Below are 17606 nucleotides of genomic sequence, written 5' to 3' on the forward strand. Positions count from 1 at the left end.
TTTTACAGCTTCCAGCGTCACCGCTCCTGCTCTAACCCCAGGCTCACCAGGTTTGTGAAACACATCGGATCATTAACTTAAATATATTTCACAATATCGAGTAGGAAGCATTAAGATTAGTTTTGAATATTATAATACTTGAATTTAATGATTACTCCCAGATTTCAATAGGGTTACACGGATCTGAGAGCCCAAAGCAAAGCATATATTCCAGCCAAGCATTCCAACAGAGTTATAGAAATGTAATAAATGTCTGAATGAATTTTTATTTGAAACGATGGTTTCTAAGTTTGTTTTTACTATTATTGTTTATTTTGTATGGATAGTATAATTTCTTTATTTAATCTTTACATTTTTTAGACCTTGAAAAATATTTTGATGACATTGAAGAGGAAAACCTGTTTAACACCATAACCGTCTGCTGTGTTTTCATTCTTTGTTTTTTCATTTCTACATCTGTGATTGTTACTGTGACCCTGTACCCTGATTACATCAAAAGGTTATTGTAAGTATTGCTTTTATTATACCTGGTAGCGGTATTGTTTCTTCTTCTAAACAGTTCCTTTTCTCATATTACAGGAAAAAAAAGAGCAAAGAGAAGAACGGTGGAAGCGAAGGTAACCAATTTACCACGTAGATTACATTACATCATATTCCAAACTTTACATACACTCAAATGTACAAACTCTTCACATGACAAGTTGATATCAACCAGATCCTGAGCAGGATAAACCTGTCCTTGCACTCTCAAAACGTAATTCACATGATAGGGGGAACGACTAAAGCTGTGACCTCTATTGATTTGGGAGACCAGTCTGTATATAATGGGGAGGGGGATTAGGCTGTTGCATAGTTTGCCTCTGGTTGATCTCCTGTGTATTTGTAGGTTACGCACCCTCATATATAGGATGTTTGCTCTGCATGTTGGACACATAGAGGTGTGGAGACACCATAGACATAGCCTTGCTTCATTTACAACATATTAATACAATTTTGAACAGACTTGGTAATCTCTCATTGTTTTTTTTGTTTTTTTTTTTCAGTTTAATTTGATGACAGCGCAAAGGAATTGGAAGAGGAAACGTTATAATAATACCATCAGTTTATGTGATTTATTTGTTTCCACACATACAGTGCTGCTGAATTTGATTATGCACTATAAATAATAAATAATAAAAACCTAATTTTTCTTGTCATTTTTGATGTAATAAATAAGATGAATTTCATGAATTTGTTAAAATGTTGGTGGCAAGGGAGACCTGGCCACATTCATTGCAGAGGGTAACTTCAATTCCCATTACATAGGCTGGTCTAGTGTAAGGGGTAATTAACCCATTATTTATTTAGTGTTTTTAATCTATATTTGTTCAACTACAATTACCCTTTTTCATTTCTTTATGTACCCATACAAATTATACATATATTTTTTTCCAGGAGGGATAGGGCTTTGTTTGATACCATGTTTAGGCGTACAGTCCAACAATTACTTTGAATAATATATCAAAATGAAAAAAATGAAAATCTAATAAAAGAAGTACCTTGAGTTTCACAATACCTTATGTGCAGTGGTGTAGACTAAAGCCTGAATCTCAACTTCATAGCCTTGAATGGAGACTCTGGGGCTAAAGTATACTTTTGCACCCATGCAATGTCATTGCTTTAAACAGCAATCATTTTTAAATTTTTAAGCATTTATAGGCTACTTAACACTCTTGACCGATCAGCAGCACTCATTCTCCACATATGGAGTCCGAAGTATGCAAACATACGGCTTTCATACATATACAAAATGTCACATTTACAAGTGATCGAGCAAGACTTGGTTTCTAAGGACTACTTTTTGTGTGAGACAGTCCCTCTGCACTAGGAACCATAGGATGCTAGTATCCATGGACCCACACACTGGTACTACAGTCATGACGTTCCATGCCATGGTTTTAGGCACACCTTTTAATGCAGCATGACAATCATGAGGGTTTTAAAGGATTAATAATTGAATAAGTGATTCGCTCCCTGCTTATTTTATTTAATCCCTTCTGTGCGTTACTGCGTTTTTTGCAAAATTTGTATGAAGTTATATAACAAAAGACAACTCTAGCTTGTTACAACCAGACATTCTAAGACACATATTACATATTAATTTGTTTCCATGGCTCATGAATGCACCATTAACCCCTTGACGACAATTGACGTATTAGACATGTCAAAAAAAAACACCCAGTTAACATCCAATCGCTGTTGCTGTAATGTCTTGATGTCAAGGTATGCGATAAACTGTATGGTGGCAGATGCCCATTTTAGAAGAGCTTAGGAGGCGCTCAATGAAAAAAAAACCCATAAAAACATTGGGTATTTCTAAACTCAGGACAAATAGTAGAATCTATTTAGCAGGTTTTCTCATTAGCTTTTATAGATGAGTATAAGCTTTTTCAAGTTAAAGTCAGAATTTTTTGTTTCTCAATGCTATACTCTGCCTTGGGTTTTTTTCATCCAAAGTCATTTGCCATTTTAATTTTTCTTCCCAGAATGTCCACCCTATGACGGACCTTTGTATTTTATAGCTGCTCAAGGTATTTGACCCTACTGTGCTCCCACTTTCATAGGTGGGCCAGTCAAAGTCACTAGCACACCCCTGGGTGTCAGGTACAGGAATGTCCTGGAAACATGGTAGAAGAAAGTACAGTGGGTCAAGCAGTAGCCACAATTTAAGGCCAAGAGGGCCAAAAAACAAAAATTCAGATAGCGGAACAGGCATCAAGATGTAACAGTCCAAGTTCCTTGCCTGAAGTTATGATGGCAAAGCAGCATGTAAATAGCAAAGTTGGCACAGAAGCCAAAAGTCAGACACGTAAACCCACCAAATAGAGACAAGTATAGGTTAGTTAGGTGTAAGGCTAAAAATAAGTTTTTTGTTCAGAAACAGAAAAAGAAACTGCCAACCTGATGCAGACACCAGTTTAAATAGGCAAGAGCAGCCCTTAAAGGAACAGTTTAAAGTCCTTCAAAAATAAAAAGAATGGATTGCTCAGAGTAAGGAAGGAGATTCAGGAGCATCAGCAGTAGGTCACTTGGCAGGCACTGGCAGATAGACACAGTCAGCCCTTTGGTACAGTACTGAATTTCCACAATATGAGAAAAAATGACCCCCCCCAGGGTAAAGATGAAGATAAATCAGCACTAGAACCACACTCACTTTAAATATGACCTGTCCCAAAGTGGCAGTGATGAATGGCTTCAGGGACACCATTACCTGCCCCGTATACTCTCTTTTTCCTCTGCCCACTGGGCAGGACACCCCAGTGTTCTGCTCCGAGCAGTGAAGAGCCCACTGTTGTTCTATGATCCGCCACATCATGTCCAGGATGTGCTAATGTAGACATGCTGCAATAGAGCTGCAGCTCTACAATCTACAAAAGATTGTGTGGTCAACATGTGGTCTCTTCAAATGATGGCAAGCAATATATATAAATATATACCTGTGTATATATATATACCTGTGTGTGTGATCTCATCATGCGCTTCATAGTGTGTCCATGAATGGCAGAAATAAAATGTGGTCACCCTAACACAAGGTATATATTGGGGTTTTTCAGGACAAGAAGTGCTTTCTTTAACAACTTTCTTTGGACCAAACAATGTATTATGCATCATGGCATCTCTCACACACCCCACCCCCAACCACCCCAGCTAACCCCTCACCACCTCCTCCCGCCCAACATACCCCCACCCCAACACCATCACAACAACCCTGCATAATCCCAAAAGACAGATTACACGCAAGAGTCTTCGGTTGAATTTATAGCTCCTGGTATGTGTGGCAAACAACACCCCTGCAACATCTGCTAAGTAGAGTGATACCATCCATGCATAGGTTTGGGTGTTTCAGACCACAGGTTTATTTATTTTCTTAATAGACCCTCTTGGCAAAAAACTTTATATTTTAGTGGAGGCAACACCTTTCGTTATGGCTCTTATGGTCACTCTTCGGCGATCAGTGCGTCCAGGGGTGAGTTTTCGGTATGTGTATGTGAGCATGAAGGTCTCTGTATAAGTTTATGTGAGCATGAATGCTAATGTATAAGTGTGTTAACATGAATCTGTATGTGTATGGGTTCCTAATTATGCCCCTGGTGAATGCACCAAGGAAGTCCAAACTAAAATTCAGAGCAGTTTGCTTCATTTTTTGGGGGCGAATTTGAATGCACAAGTCTAATTAAATACTATCACGTCTTGAAACATATTTGTAGTGTTTACAACTTCTAAACTGTATTTTATGTTTTTTGTTTTTTTTTACTGAATGAAAAAGGAAGTATTAGCTTCTACCAAATTGGTCATGGTACTTCCCTAAATATACATAAAAAAGAAGTAACTTCTCCAAAAATATATTATTTTACTTCTGCCAAGGTCATGCTCATATAAGAACAGCTAGCACCCTTGATCAGTGAGTAAATGTGTAGCAGGAATTGACCAACAATTGTGTTCAACTTTAAAGACAGCAACTGCATTTACAAGTGTCATTTGAGGAACCCATGCAATGAGCAAAGTGCAGGTTCCATATTATTATATTTTTTTTACATTTGTTACTGCACTTCTTTCTGCTTACCCGTATCTTAAGCTATGGCTAATGGAACCACAGATTTTGAAAATTATGGCAGAATCTACATTGCGGTAGAAACTATCATTGGGATAGCGTCTGTTCTGGGAAACATTATGGTAATCTGGGCAGTGAAACTGAACCCAGGTCTTCAGAACACAACTTTTTACTTCATCGTTTCTTTGGCGTTTGCTGACCTGGCGGTGGGACTTTTAGTTGTGCCTCTGTCCATTATTCTGAGTCTGGGAGTACAGCAACATTTCCATGCCTGCTTGTTTATGTGTTGCCTGGTCATAATTCTGACTAACGCATCCATCCTGTGCCTGCTCGCTATAGCTATTGACAGGTACTTGAGGATAAAGATACCAATCAGGTAAGCCTTTCTGTGAGTTTTTAATATTTTTTTATACTGTTGCAGTATTAATTAAACCTAAGAGGAGAGGGTGTGAACACAATTGAAAGGGAAACAATCTATCTCTGGTATTTACCTCAAAAATATTTTGTAATTTATGGCAGTCAAACTATTTAATTACATAGAATAAGACAATATCAGTTGTTAAACCCTGTCCAAATGTATATTCTTTTTACTAAAAACATTTCTATCCAATCTACCTATATAGGACATTGAGGCATAATGGAGTTTTCATATTTTTTTTTAATTTACAGTTAATGGAGGTGTAATTGTGTCACCAGGAAATATGTTCTAAATTAACTATTTGAACTATCTAAATTTAGCAAATAAAGAACTCTTGATGGACCATCATACATACTTTAGGCAGGACATCATCAGAAAGGTAGAGTAAGAAAAGAACATTTCAAACAATGTATATATTGGTTCTGAACTGTTTTAGAATAGAATTTTCCTTCAACAATTAAACTAAACTATGAAATGATTGGTTAATTTGGTGTTGCAGCAACTCACTTTAAAGAGAGCTACCAGCTGTTATGCAAATACAAAATAAATGATCTAGTTTCATTTTGTGCTTGCTTATTTGTTTACTTATTTACTGTTTAAATATAACAGTTCAGATATGGTTAGGAATGCATCAATAAATAATGAACCTAATAGCATCGCTTGGATCCATTGACTAAAAAGTTGAGTGGTTAGTCAAGCTAAGTGTTAAAGACAATTGCTTTCCATTCCCCAGTTTTTATTTTAAGCATAAAATAAAAACTGGAGCATCTATCCCCTACATTATGGCGGAAGTTCCTGCTGAGTTATGTCTGCAGAGATGAGGACAAAAAAGAAGACAGCAGATTGAAGATAGAATAGAGAAATTTGCAGTTAATATAAATCCGAATGCACCAGTCTAACAAAAAATGTTACTTTTTGCTTTCATTTTTTTCATATTAAAATTAACAAGGCTCCTTTCCTTTTCTAAACAGGTATAAAACCATGATCACATCTCAACAAATCTATTTGTCCATTGTATGTGTCTGGATTGTATCTTTTCTGATGGGGTTGGTCCCTATGTTTGGATGGAACAACAGTTCCAACTTAGAGGAAGAACAAATGAACTACTTGAATTGCACGTTTACCAGTGTCATGAGTATGGAATTTATAGTTTACTTTAACACGATTGGATGGGTATTTCTCCCCTTGATGATTATGCTGGTTTTGTACATTGAGATTTTCTACCTTATTAGAAAACAACTTAAACAGACTACATCAAAAACCACTGGGAAGGGTGTATTTTATGGCAAGGAACAAAAGACAGCAAAATCACTAGCCCTTATCTTGTTTATATTTGCATTGAGTTGGCTACCTTTGTCCATCCAAAACTGCATATCCTTCTTCATACCAGAAGTTCTAAAGTCAAGTGCATTCCAGTCTATCCTTCATCTTACTATCTTGCTCTCCCATAGTAACTCAGCTATGAATCCGATCATATATGCATTCAAAATCCAAAAGTTTAAGGACACTTATATCAGAATTATAAAAACATACATTCTACGCAGAGCTGTGTTGAATGAAAGTGGAAGTGGGGAACACACCTTAGATGAAATATGTCAATAGTAAGACTTTTTTTTAGTAGAATAGAATGTGGTGACCATTATTGTGTTATCTTACAATCAAAAGTAAAATACAAATAATAAAACTGTAAAAATGTAGAATTTGTGTATTTGATTTATATAGCGAGAGAGACAAATGCTGAAAGGACTGATGCAGTACGGTGTTAAAGACTACAATAGTCTAAGCACAGGCACACATAGTAGGTGCCTGCAATTCAGGGTGCAGGGCTACCCCATATATATCCTGGTTAGGCAACAGGCAAGATTTCTAATGTAACAAGGACAGCTGTCACTAGATTTCTTACTAGAAGTACATGTAGAAGATTGCCTACTGCACTAAAGTTCTTGGTGAATCACATAATATTCATTTTAAATGATGATTGCTTTATATAATACTCACCACCCAGAAAAAGACAACAGGATGGTCCGGGAGTAGGGATAAAAGAGTCAGTCCCAGGATTAACTCTTTATGTCCATAATTAGAAGAAGGATGCGTATAAAAATTTCTAATAGGGTTTTTTTTTTTATTTAATCTCTAACAATAGCATTTAAACTGAATGTATTAGAAATGACATTACCATTATTTATAACTGTAAAAAAGCATTTGTGTATTACTTTTTTAAATATTTCAAATAAATTAAACCAGTTTTATATATGAGCTTGACTACTTTTTTGTGTTGCAGATATAGTATTTCCTATTATAGATGTATGTTGGGGCAGCGTGAATCATCAACCTATGGCATCTGCAGAGACACACCATTATATGTTTTGCTTCTTTGACGAGAATGTTAAAAGAAAAGGTTTTTAAACATCAACAAGTTTGCTTCTTTATTTGTCTCAAACAATTTAAGTCCATTCTGAATAGAAATAGTACTGTAGATGAGTTTGTGTTTCCAGTAAGACCAAGCATGGTAGTGCTTTCAACAGATAATTTTGAATGAAAGCTCTATTTATTCTTCCTTTGTCCATAACTTTTGACAGCAGCAGTCAACTTGCCTAAAATACTGGAATAATGGTCAGATTCTGTTGGGTAGTTTCTGAGAACCAAACTACAGGAAAACAAAACCCACACACATGCTGCTGAGACCCGCTACCGGCAGTTTAACCTAGCAGAAGCAAGGTCTCTGTGCAGCATGAATCTACCCAACAGTGCTGTAGGGTCCTGCTGGGAAGCTTGAGGACCAGAGACGCGCAGTAGTTGGTGCACCTGTTAAATGCGGCTAAGGGTGAGGCAGGATTTCAAAATCCAGAACTGCCGTACAGAGGCACCCTAGTGTGGTCCTGCTATTGTTGTTGTTATATTGGTTTCTGAAGTTTATTTTTGACTCCTGATTTGTATGACTAATTTCTGCCTTGGGGGTCAACCCTTTGCTATGTGTCTCAAAGCAAGGAACTCCTGCAGTGTGCGCTCCTGGGTCACGGCAGTCATGACATTTTCCATATCAACTTCCATCAGATCTACAGCTAAATCCTGTGGAAGGATTGCCACCAAAATCATTTTTAAAGCTAGTAAATCTACCCCTGTCGAGTGGTAAAGATTCATAAACCCCTGCAGCACAAGAGAGCTGCAATCACTGTTTTGGCAATGGGGATATTTGGGTTATTTTCTTAATCTGATTTAGTAGGCATGCTGCAGCAGCCCCCCTACCTCCCCCTTATCTCCCTAACTCTCCACATGTAGTGCCCTCAAAAGTCAAAGGTGACTAAGGAGCCTGAAAGGCAGTTAAGGGTGAGAGGGTATATAGAGGTCAGAGAGCAGATGGAGTTAAGGATGCATACGAGGGGTCAGAAGGCAGGTTGTCAGGTCACTCGGTGCCGGATCAGGTAGGAGTCTCAATGCAGGGGCAGGTTCAGAACATGGCTGTAAGCCAGCTGATGTGTCCAGTTCAGGGCAGTGCGCTACTTTAGCTTTAGATTTTCTCTTAGGCTCCATCTTTAGGTATTCGGAGAGAGCAGGAGAAAAACAGGCAGGAAACTTGAAGCCCACTGGCAGGGCAGACGGCTAGGAAGCCCACTGGCAGGGCAGACGGCTAGAAAGCCCACTGGCAGGGCAGACGGCTAGAAAGCCCACTGGCAGGGCAGACGGCTAGAAAGCCCACTGGCAGGGCAGACGGCTAGAAAGCCCACTGGCAGGGCAGACGGCTAGAAAGCCCACTGGCAGGGCAGACGGCTAGAAAGCCCACTGGTAGGGCAGACGGCTAGGAAGCCCTCAGACAGGGCACGCGGCTAGGAAGCCCTCAGACAGGACACAAGGCTTTGAAGCAGCTGGACAGGTAGGTACATCTGGAACACGCCGGGGTCTGGTACACAAAACTGGATCGTTGACGAAGCCAAGAGTCATACACAGGAGACAGATCAAATGCAGCAAAGCAGTAGCTCGGTATACAGGGCCAGGAACACAATGCTCTAGCAATGAGGCTAGGCTGATGCCTGGTTTATATTAAGCCTAAATTGACCAAACGAGGGGCAGGTGTTTCAAGAGCATTAGGGAACAGCATGGTCCAAGGAGAGGCAGAAGGACACTGCAGTACAAGATCCACCCGGTGGAGTAGCGGATAGGTGATTTACCTAGAATCCACAGGGTTGCAGGTTTGAATCCTGGTGGTGCCTGACACAGGTGCTAAACTGAAGAGGGCAGGGGGGTGCTAAGGGAGGCATAGGCCATAGTTGGGGTGAGGGGACATATGAGGGTGAAGGAGACAGTCGGGTTGGCTCAAAGGGGAAGATCAGTTTTGAGGTGGCTAAAGAGGGCAGTTGAAGGCTGAAGCATCTTCAAAGGCATTTAAGGGATGAAGCAGCTAAAGAGGGCAGTTTAGAGGTCAGGGGCAGATGGGGGTTGAGGTGGCATTTGGGGTCTGAAGTAGCTGGAGTAGGGTGGAAGATGTCTGATGAAGGCAGTAAGGGAACTGAGGATTCTGAAATCGAAGTTAAGGGTGGGGGTTAAGGGGGTACATGGGGGTTAAAGGGCAGATGAGCTGAAAGCATCAGTTGGCACAGCTGATGGAGGCAGGTGAGGGTGGAGATGTGGGGGGTAAGTGATGGGAAGCCTTCCAACATTTCTGCCATGCAATTAGATTGGAACCTGCCATGCCTTGATACTTACAATTTGAGTCTATTTATATTTTATTTTAAAAAAGGTGGGAAACTGTACCCATGATAGCCATCTGTCACAATTACACTTTCCTTGAAGTTCAACAACAGTGTAGATAAGCCACAATTAAATATAATATCACATAATGTAACTTTCAGTGCCACTGATGGTGTACTTTTTATGTCATCACTGTTATTGAGTATGCTGTTTGTGATGTCATGTCTAATGTCATTAGCAAAACCACATAAGATAGCAAACTTACTCTCGAAGAAATTTATATATTTGTGTGTGTATAAAAAAAAACCCAATAATTTTGATTAAAGTATTAAAATATTAAGTGTCCGTTTTAATTTTATAATCTTGTAGATGTGACCAGGGCTGTGTTTTAGGAAGACAAACATAAAGGAACTTAGATGGCGAAGAGGAAGCTGCCATGGAAGGATGGTGACGTTCTAGACAAGTCCCTTGCCATCCAATGAGATGTGGATGGGGGCACGGAGCTTTAAAGTTTGGATTCTTAAAACACTGAGGAGACTAAGCACTTGCAGTTTCGCTATTTTCTACTGCTTTTTTTTGTTTTGTTTATGTTTTTTGTTTAAACGCCCATTAGGAAAGCTCAGTTATCACAGAATGCAGTTATAGTAGTTTAGGACATCTTTATATACACATTTGAACTAGGTCTAGGTAGATCGCCTGTCATTACAGATTACAGATACAGGTGAGCCCCAACTACTTTACTTATTTTTGAGATACTACTAGTATATGGAAGCCAATTTTACCAATATCAGTTTGTGAGTTCAGTCATAATTTTGATATATTAATTTCACAACAATTTAATACGTTTTACTTATTTCGAAATCAATTGGTTTAGCCCTTTGGAAAGTGCAATTCAGTACTTCTCTCATCACATGATTTTAGATATTCCTCATTTAAAATTAAGTTTTAATATTCGTGTACATTTCATTCTTGTGAATAATTTCTTTTGGAATTTAATTCCCCTTTTTTGGTGTACTGTTTAGAGGGAAGGGGTGGCATTTAGTTTTCTCTTTCAGTTAATTTTTAGATGCCTTGTCCATCAAAGGAAAGCAGGTATAAACTAAAAAAAAGGTTTCCACAATATCTGGGCTTGGTAAAATAGCCATATAAATAGCTTGTACACCCATTTAAAACCAAACACTGACACTAGTATATTCTTATCCTTTAAGATCTTAGCAACAGTCCATCCTTGCATGTAATGAAGATCATTTTTTCAAAGTGAACATATTACTATAATGAAATAGGTGCGCAAAAAGGTGATGATAAATCAATAAAATTGTGATATTATAAAAAATCTTGTGCGGCAGGTCAATCTACGAAACAAAACCCCATTGTTGTTTCAATAGATATAAACATACAAAAAACACCAGGTGACTGCGCTTATTTCACATCCAATCAGCGTGAATAAATTGAATAAATGAATACTACCTAAACAATTGTAGAGAGAGATGTCTCAAGAATATCTGGATCTCATATGCAAAATACAAAAAAGAGGAGCACAAAAATAGTGTAATATGTAAAAACTGAAAATGAAAAGAATCGTTGGACTCTTACATTTGATGGGGCTTCCCCAAGCCCATATATTCCACATGTATCGGAACCAGGACGCCTCTCCCCGCCCCCCCCGAAATTTAACCCTTTCAGGTCAGCAAATAATGATTAGGGATCGTAGATGGTATATTTAATGCAACTTGTTTGTAGATAAAAACCAGGAATACAGAGTAGAATAAAAAGTCAATCGTCCCGTTTCTTCACAGTCTTTTTGATTCCCGCGTCCTGTTGAAATCTGCGGCTGTGTAGTTGGAGTGATAGGGAACGCAATCACTCAAATATGACGCCTCCTGTCTTGCCATAAAATTAATATTTACTAGTAAAACTTTTTTCTTATAGGGTAGTCTTATATTCAGGCTTTTCCTTTTTTTCCTAAATTAATATTCAAATTTTGGGGGGTCATCTTATAATCAGGGTCGTCTAATGATCAAGCAAATACGGTATCTGTTTGTAAATCCTTAATATGAACGTAATCATGTTTGTTACCTTAATAATGTATATTAAAAACCATATATAAAAAGAGACTTTTCTTGAGTGATCTTCAGGTACATTAATAATTATGATTAAATTCTTATAAATAGTTGCATATAAAAAATAGAATTTGAAAAATAGATAAAATTCGCTCCTACATCATAGTAAAATCATTTAAATGTATTTAATAGATATGCATACATAAAATTCTCATAAATAGGTATTCAGGTAAAAAAAAGTGCAATAATGATAGAAAATGTTCTTTTCAATATTGATAAGAATGAAACCATAATTTCCCAAAGACGTTCACCTAATGACATTATTTAAAATCAAGAACGCTAGTTAAATATTAAAAACAATATGATGCACTTATAAGGTTCCAAGCATATTCAAGTTTAAAACATGTTGAGTGTGTCTAAAGCAACATATAGCAATATTGCAATAAATGTTTCAAAAGTGGCGGGAAAATTCGTTATTTAACCCGTTTGGTATTAAGTTTTTTTTATAATGCTTCTGATATTTAATTGTAGAATAGGACTATTCACTGCATAATGTTTGGTTATCTTTCTTGGTATCTCAGACATGCCTGAATCTGTTGTTGTAACACTTGCACACTCTACAACATATCATGTATCTAAATTAAGACATGTCCAAAACATGGACAGGCAGGAGGCAGCAGGGCAGGAGGCATGGCCACCTATCTGTCTTACCAGAAGAGCCAAGCAAGAACTGGGAAATCATGACAGAACAGTAAAAAAACTAAGTTTGCATCAGAGTCACAAGAGAAAGTAAAATAAAGGGGAAAACAGAACTGTACATCAAAAAGTGGATCTGAAACATAATGTTCTCTCAAGTCAAGCACTTTTTACAGAAAATCAAACCTATTTATTTTAACAAACCAGCCATTGTCACCCTTTCCTCCCATTACTAACAAACTCATCCATGATCTGTGATCAAGGGTGGTTTCCAGAAGCCTAAAAGTAAAACATCCATGGGACCATGTTCCTTAAAAAATGAAAAGGTTAATTTATATTTGCTAGATGTAAAATAAACACATCACAGCGGCATACACATGTGATGTGAGGGACCTGTGTGAAATCTTTACGTCCATTCTGAAGGGATTAGATATTTTTGCTAGTGAACTGATCACACTACACGTCAGATGGCAGTATACTTTTTTTAGGTAGATAGCACCCATACCACAGCCACATACATTGTTAGCATTGAAAGAATTAAATAGAACATTCATGTACATTTTTGACAAATCTGTTCCTATAACAAATCTTAAGGTACCCTGCAGCCCCAGCCTCCCTGTGATCTGTCAGTAAATCTACAAATTTCAGGTCTACATGAATAATGAATGGGGCCTAACTTAGTGTAGGCATACTTTCCTCTGAGAGAAGGTTTGTGGATCCCCCAGTCAGTTATTAACAAAAAATGCTGGTGTCCCATGCAAGACTTAGGTGGGGAAGAGTTTGGTGGACTACCTTGGAATTGGGAGTCCCCATGGGCATGCCACCCCCGGAATGCAGAGACTTCCTTTACACAAGTGCTGCAAATGTCAGAGCCAGGGGCGTACCTAGAGTATTTGGCACCCGGGGCGGATCCTGTAAGTGGCACCCCCCCAAATGTAAAGACATCTACAAAATTATGTTGGCAAGAATATTTATTGCACCAATTTGTAAACTGTATGTCAACTGTAAACAACAAGAAATCTGAAAAAATAAATTAATAACTTATAAGTAAAATAAATATGTTTAAATAACATTTACTGAACATATAATAGTGCTTTCTTTAATAACCCCCCCCAAAAAAACAACAAACACAACAAGTTTCTAAGAAGACCTAGCAAATGAGTGACAAACATTACAAATTAAGTACTGGCTAAGCAGCTAAAGACACTATAAACTAAAAAAAATTCTGATATTATAATCAGGAGTCACCATAACATTGTTCTCTTTTCATTTAAGCATTTGCATATATAGTGGTGTTGCCATGTCGACTCATGATTATATATACCATATGAACCAGACACTGACTGTGGTATAGCATGACACCTATCACTATATACTGAGCCAGGCAGTGACGGTGGTACAGCATAATGCCTATCACTCTATACTGAGACAGACATTCACGGTGGTGCAGCTTAAGTAATTTCATAATATATTGAGGCAAACATTACAGTGAAACAGCATAACTCCTATCACTATACACTGAGCCAGATACTACAGTGGAACAGCATAACACCTATCACTATAACTGAGCCAGATATTGATGGTGGTACAGCATAACCGCTATCTTTATATACTGAGCTAGACACTTATAGTAGTACAACATAACTATCATTATACACTGAGGCAGACATTGACAGTTGTGCAGCACAACTGCTATCATTATATACTGAGACACGCGCTGACAGTAGTACAACATAACTGTTTCCATTATATACTGAGGCACGCGCTGACGGTGGTACAACATAACTGTTATTTTATACTGAGGCCCACATTGCCGGTGATACAGGATAACACCTATCACTTTATAGTGAGCACACATTGACGGTGGGGCAGCGTAATCCATATCACTATACATTGAGCCTGACATTTACAATAATGCAGCATAACCCATATCACTATATACAAAGCCATTGATGTGGTGTAGGCCTACCACTTCAGTGTCTGGCTTAGTATATAGTGGTAGGGGTTATGCTGCATTATTGTAAATGTCTAGATCGATGTATAGTGATAGGGATTATGCTGTACTGCCCTCAACTGCAGATCAGGGGAAGACTGTGAGAGTCAGTACAGCCTTCCCTTCTTCTGACTGCACCGTGACATTGGGAGGTCCTCTCCCCGTAATCATCCCCAAAGTCCATTTGTCCCCTACGTCACTAAACCACAACTCTCTTTTAATTACTCCCTGTAGTTCAGGTATAGATCAAATAAACAACACATGGAAACAGCACGTGTTAAATATCCTGTATTTACAGGTATACATAAATAATGTATGGAAACATAGCATTGCAGGTATAAATCAACAGAACACACAAACCCAGCATTGCAGGTATAGATCAACTGGAAATCACTCAGCACTGAAGGTATAGATCAAATAAACAACACATGGAAACAGCACCCCAGGTATTGATCAACTGAATAAGACATCCTGTATTTGCTGGTAAACATAAATAATGTATAGAAACATAGCATAGCAGATATAGACCAACACATTAACACACAAACCCAGCTTTGCAGGTACAGATCAATTGGAATTCACATAAAAACTCAGCATTAAAGTTATAGATAAAACCCCCTAAATTACAGGCATAGATCACAGATTGCACACCCCAAAGCCAGCGTCCACATTGCCCACATAGAACCTGACCAGCACCCTGCGGTGGGGGTGCAAGGCCTCTGTCTCCCAGCTCTGCCACTGTATGGAACAGTATAGAGTGATGGGAGTTATGATGTACTTTAGAGCATAATTATAATGAAAAAGACATTGGAAATGGTACAGCATAACACCCATCACTCTCACACATTTACCAATCAACACTTACCAATCCACAGATTCCACACATACCAATCCACAGATTCCACACATACCAATCCACAGATTCCACACATACCAATCCACACATACCAATCCACAGATTCCACACATACCAATCCACAGATTCCACACATACCAATCCACAGATTCCACACATACCAATCCACAGATTCCACACATACCAATCCACAGATTCCACACATACCACACATACCAATTCACAGATTCCACACATACCAATCCACAGATTCCACACATACTAATCCACACATATACCAATCCACACATTCCACACATACCAATCCACACATTCCACACATACCAATCCACACATATACCAATCCACACATATACCAATCCACAGATTCCACACATACTAATCCACACATATACCAATCCAGATTCCACACATACCAATCCACTCTCACTCAGTCTTAATTAATGATTTCCTACCTTCTTTTCTACTTCTTTTCTTCTTACAGCAGTCTTTTCTTTTTACAGCAGTCTTCCTCTTCGCTCCTCTTCTTCTGTCTTCTTCCGGGTCATAGGGCACTGTGGGCGCGGCTTCAGTGCCGCCGGGGTTTGTTGTCAGATCCCGGCGGCACTGAAGCCGCGCCCACAGTGCCCTCTGCACAGCAGCAGTTGACGCGTGGATCGCAAGGGAGCAGTATCGGAGGTCTTTAACAGACCTCCGGCTCCTTTGAGTGATTTTAAGCCGGTTCAAGACAGACTGAGACAGACATTCACGGTGGTGCAGCTTAAGTAATTTCATAATATATTGAGGCAAACATTACAGTGAAACAGCATAACTCCTATCACTATACACTGAGCCAGATACTACAGTGGAACAGCATAACACCTATCACTATAACTGAGCCAGATATTGATGGTGGTACAGCATAACCGCTATCTTTATATACTGAGCTAGACACTTATAGTAGTACAACATAACTATCATTATACACTGAGGCAGACATTGACAGTTGTGCAGCACAACTGCTATCATTATATACTGAGACACGCGCTGACAGTAGTACAACATAACTGTTTCCATTATATACTGAGGCACGCGCTGACGGTGGTACAACATAACTGTTATTTTATACTGAGGCCCACATTGCCGGTGATACAGGATAACACCTATCACTTTATAGTGAGCACACATTGACGGTGGGGCAGCGTAATCCATATCACTATACATTGAGCCTGACATTTACAATAATGCAGCATAACCCATATCACTATATACAAAGCCATTGATGTGGTGTAGGCCTACCACTTCAGTGTCTGGCTTAGTATATAGTGGTAGGGGTTATGCTGCATTATTGTAAATGTCTAGATCGATGTATAGTGATAGGGATTATGCTGTACTGCCCTCAACTGCAGATCAGGGGAAGACTGTGAGAGTCAGTACAGCCTTCCCTTCTTCTGACTGCACCGTGACATTGGGAGGTCCTCTCCCCGTAATCATCCCCAAAGTCCATTTGTCCCCTACGTCACTAAACCACAACTCTCTTTTAATTACTCCCTGTAGTTCAGGTATAGATCAAATAAACAACACATGGAAACAGCACGTGTTAAATATCCTGTATTTACAGGTATACATAAATAATGTATGGAAACATAGCATTGCAGGTATAAATCAACAGAACACACAAACCCAGCATTGCAGGTATAGATCAACTGGAAATCACTCAGCACTGAAGGTATAGATCAAATAAACAACACATGGAAACAGCACCCCAGGTATTGATCAACTGAATAAGACATCCTGTATTTGCTGGTAAACATAAATAATGTATAGAAACATAGCATAGCAGATATAGACCAACACATTAACACACAAACCCAGCTTTGCAGGTACAGATCAATTGGAATTCACATAAAAACTCAGCATTAAAGTTATAGATAAAACCCCCTAAATTACAGGCATAGATCACAGATTGCACACCCCAAAGCCAGCGTCCACATTGCCCACATAGAACCTGACCAGCACCCTGCGGTGGGGGTGCAAGGCCTCTGTCTCCCAGCTCTGCCACTGTATGGAACAGTATAGAGTGATGGGAGTTATGATGTACTTTAGAGCATAATTATAATGAAAAAGACATTGGAAATGGTACAGCATAACACCCATCACTCTCACACATTTACCAATCAACACTTACCAATCCACAGATTCCACACATACCAATCCACAGATTCCACACATACCAATCCACAGATTCCACACATACCAATCCACACATACCAATCCACAGATTCCACACATACCAATCCACAGATTCCACACATACCAATCCACAG

General features: G+C 38.8%; 1 protein-coding gene across 1 annotated transcript; it reads left to right on the forward strand.

Annotated features, from left to right (window-relative positions):
* The first annotated feature begins 4617 nt into the window (after window positions 1-4617).
* ADORA3 (adenosine A3 receptor) lies at window positions 4618-6718 on the forward strand. The gene is made up of 2 exons (XM_053457572.1): window positions 4618-4967; window positions 5981-6718. Exons 1-2 carry the CDS (start codon window positions 4618-4620, stop codon window positions 6609-6611), a joined length of 981 nt encoding a protein of 326 aa, XP_053313547.1. The 3' UTR covers window positions 6612-6718.
* Window positions 6719-17606: the final 10888 nt, after the last annotated feature.

The sequence above is a fragment of the Spea bombifrons genome, chromosome 2 (assembly GCF_027358695.1).
Source record: "Spea bombifrons isolate aSpeBom1 chromosome 2, aSpeBom1.2.pri, whole genome shotgun sequence".
Classification (NCBI taxonomy): domain Eukaryota; kingdom Metazoa; phylum Chordata; class Amphibia; order Anura; family Pelobatidae; genus Spea; species Spea bombifrons.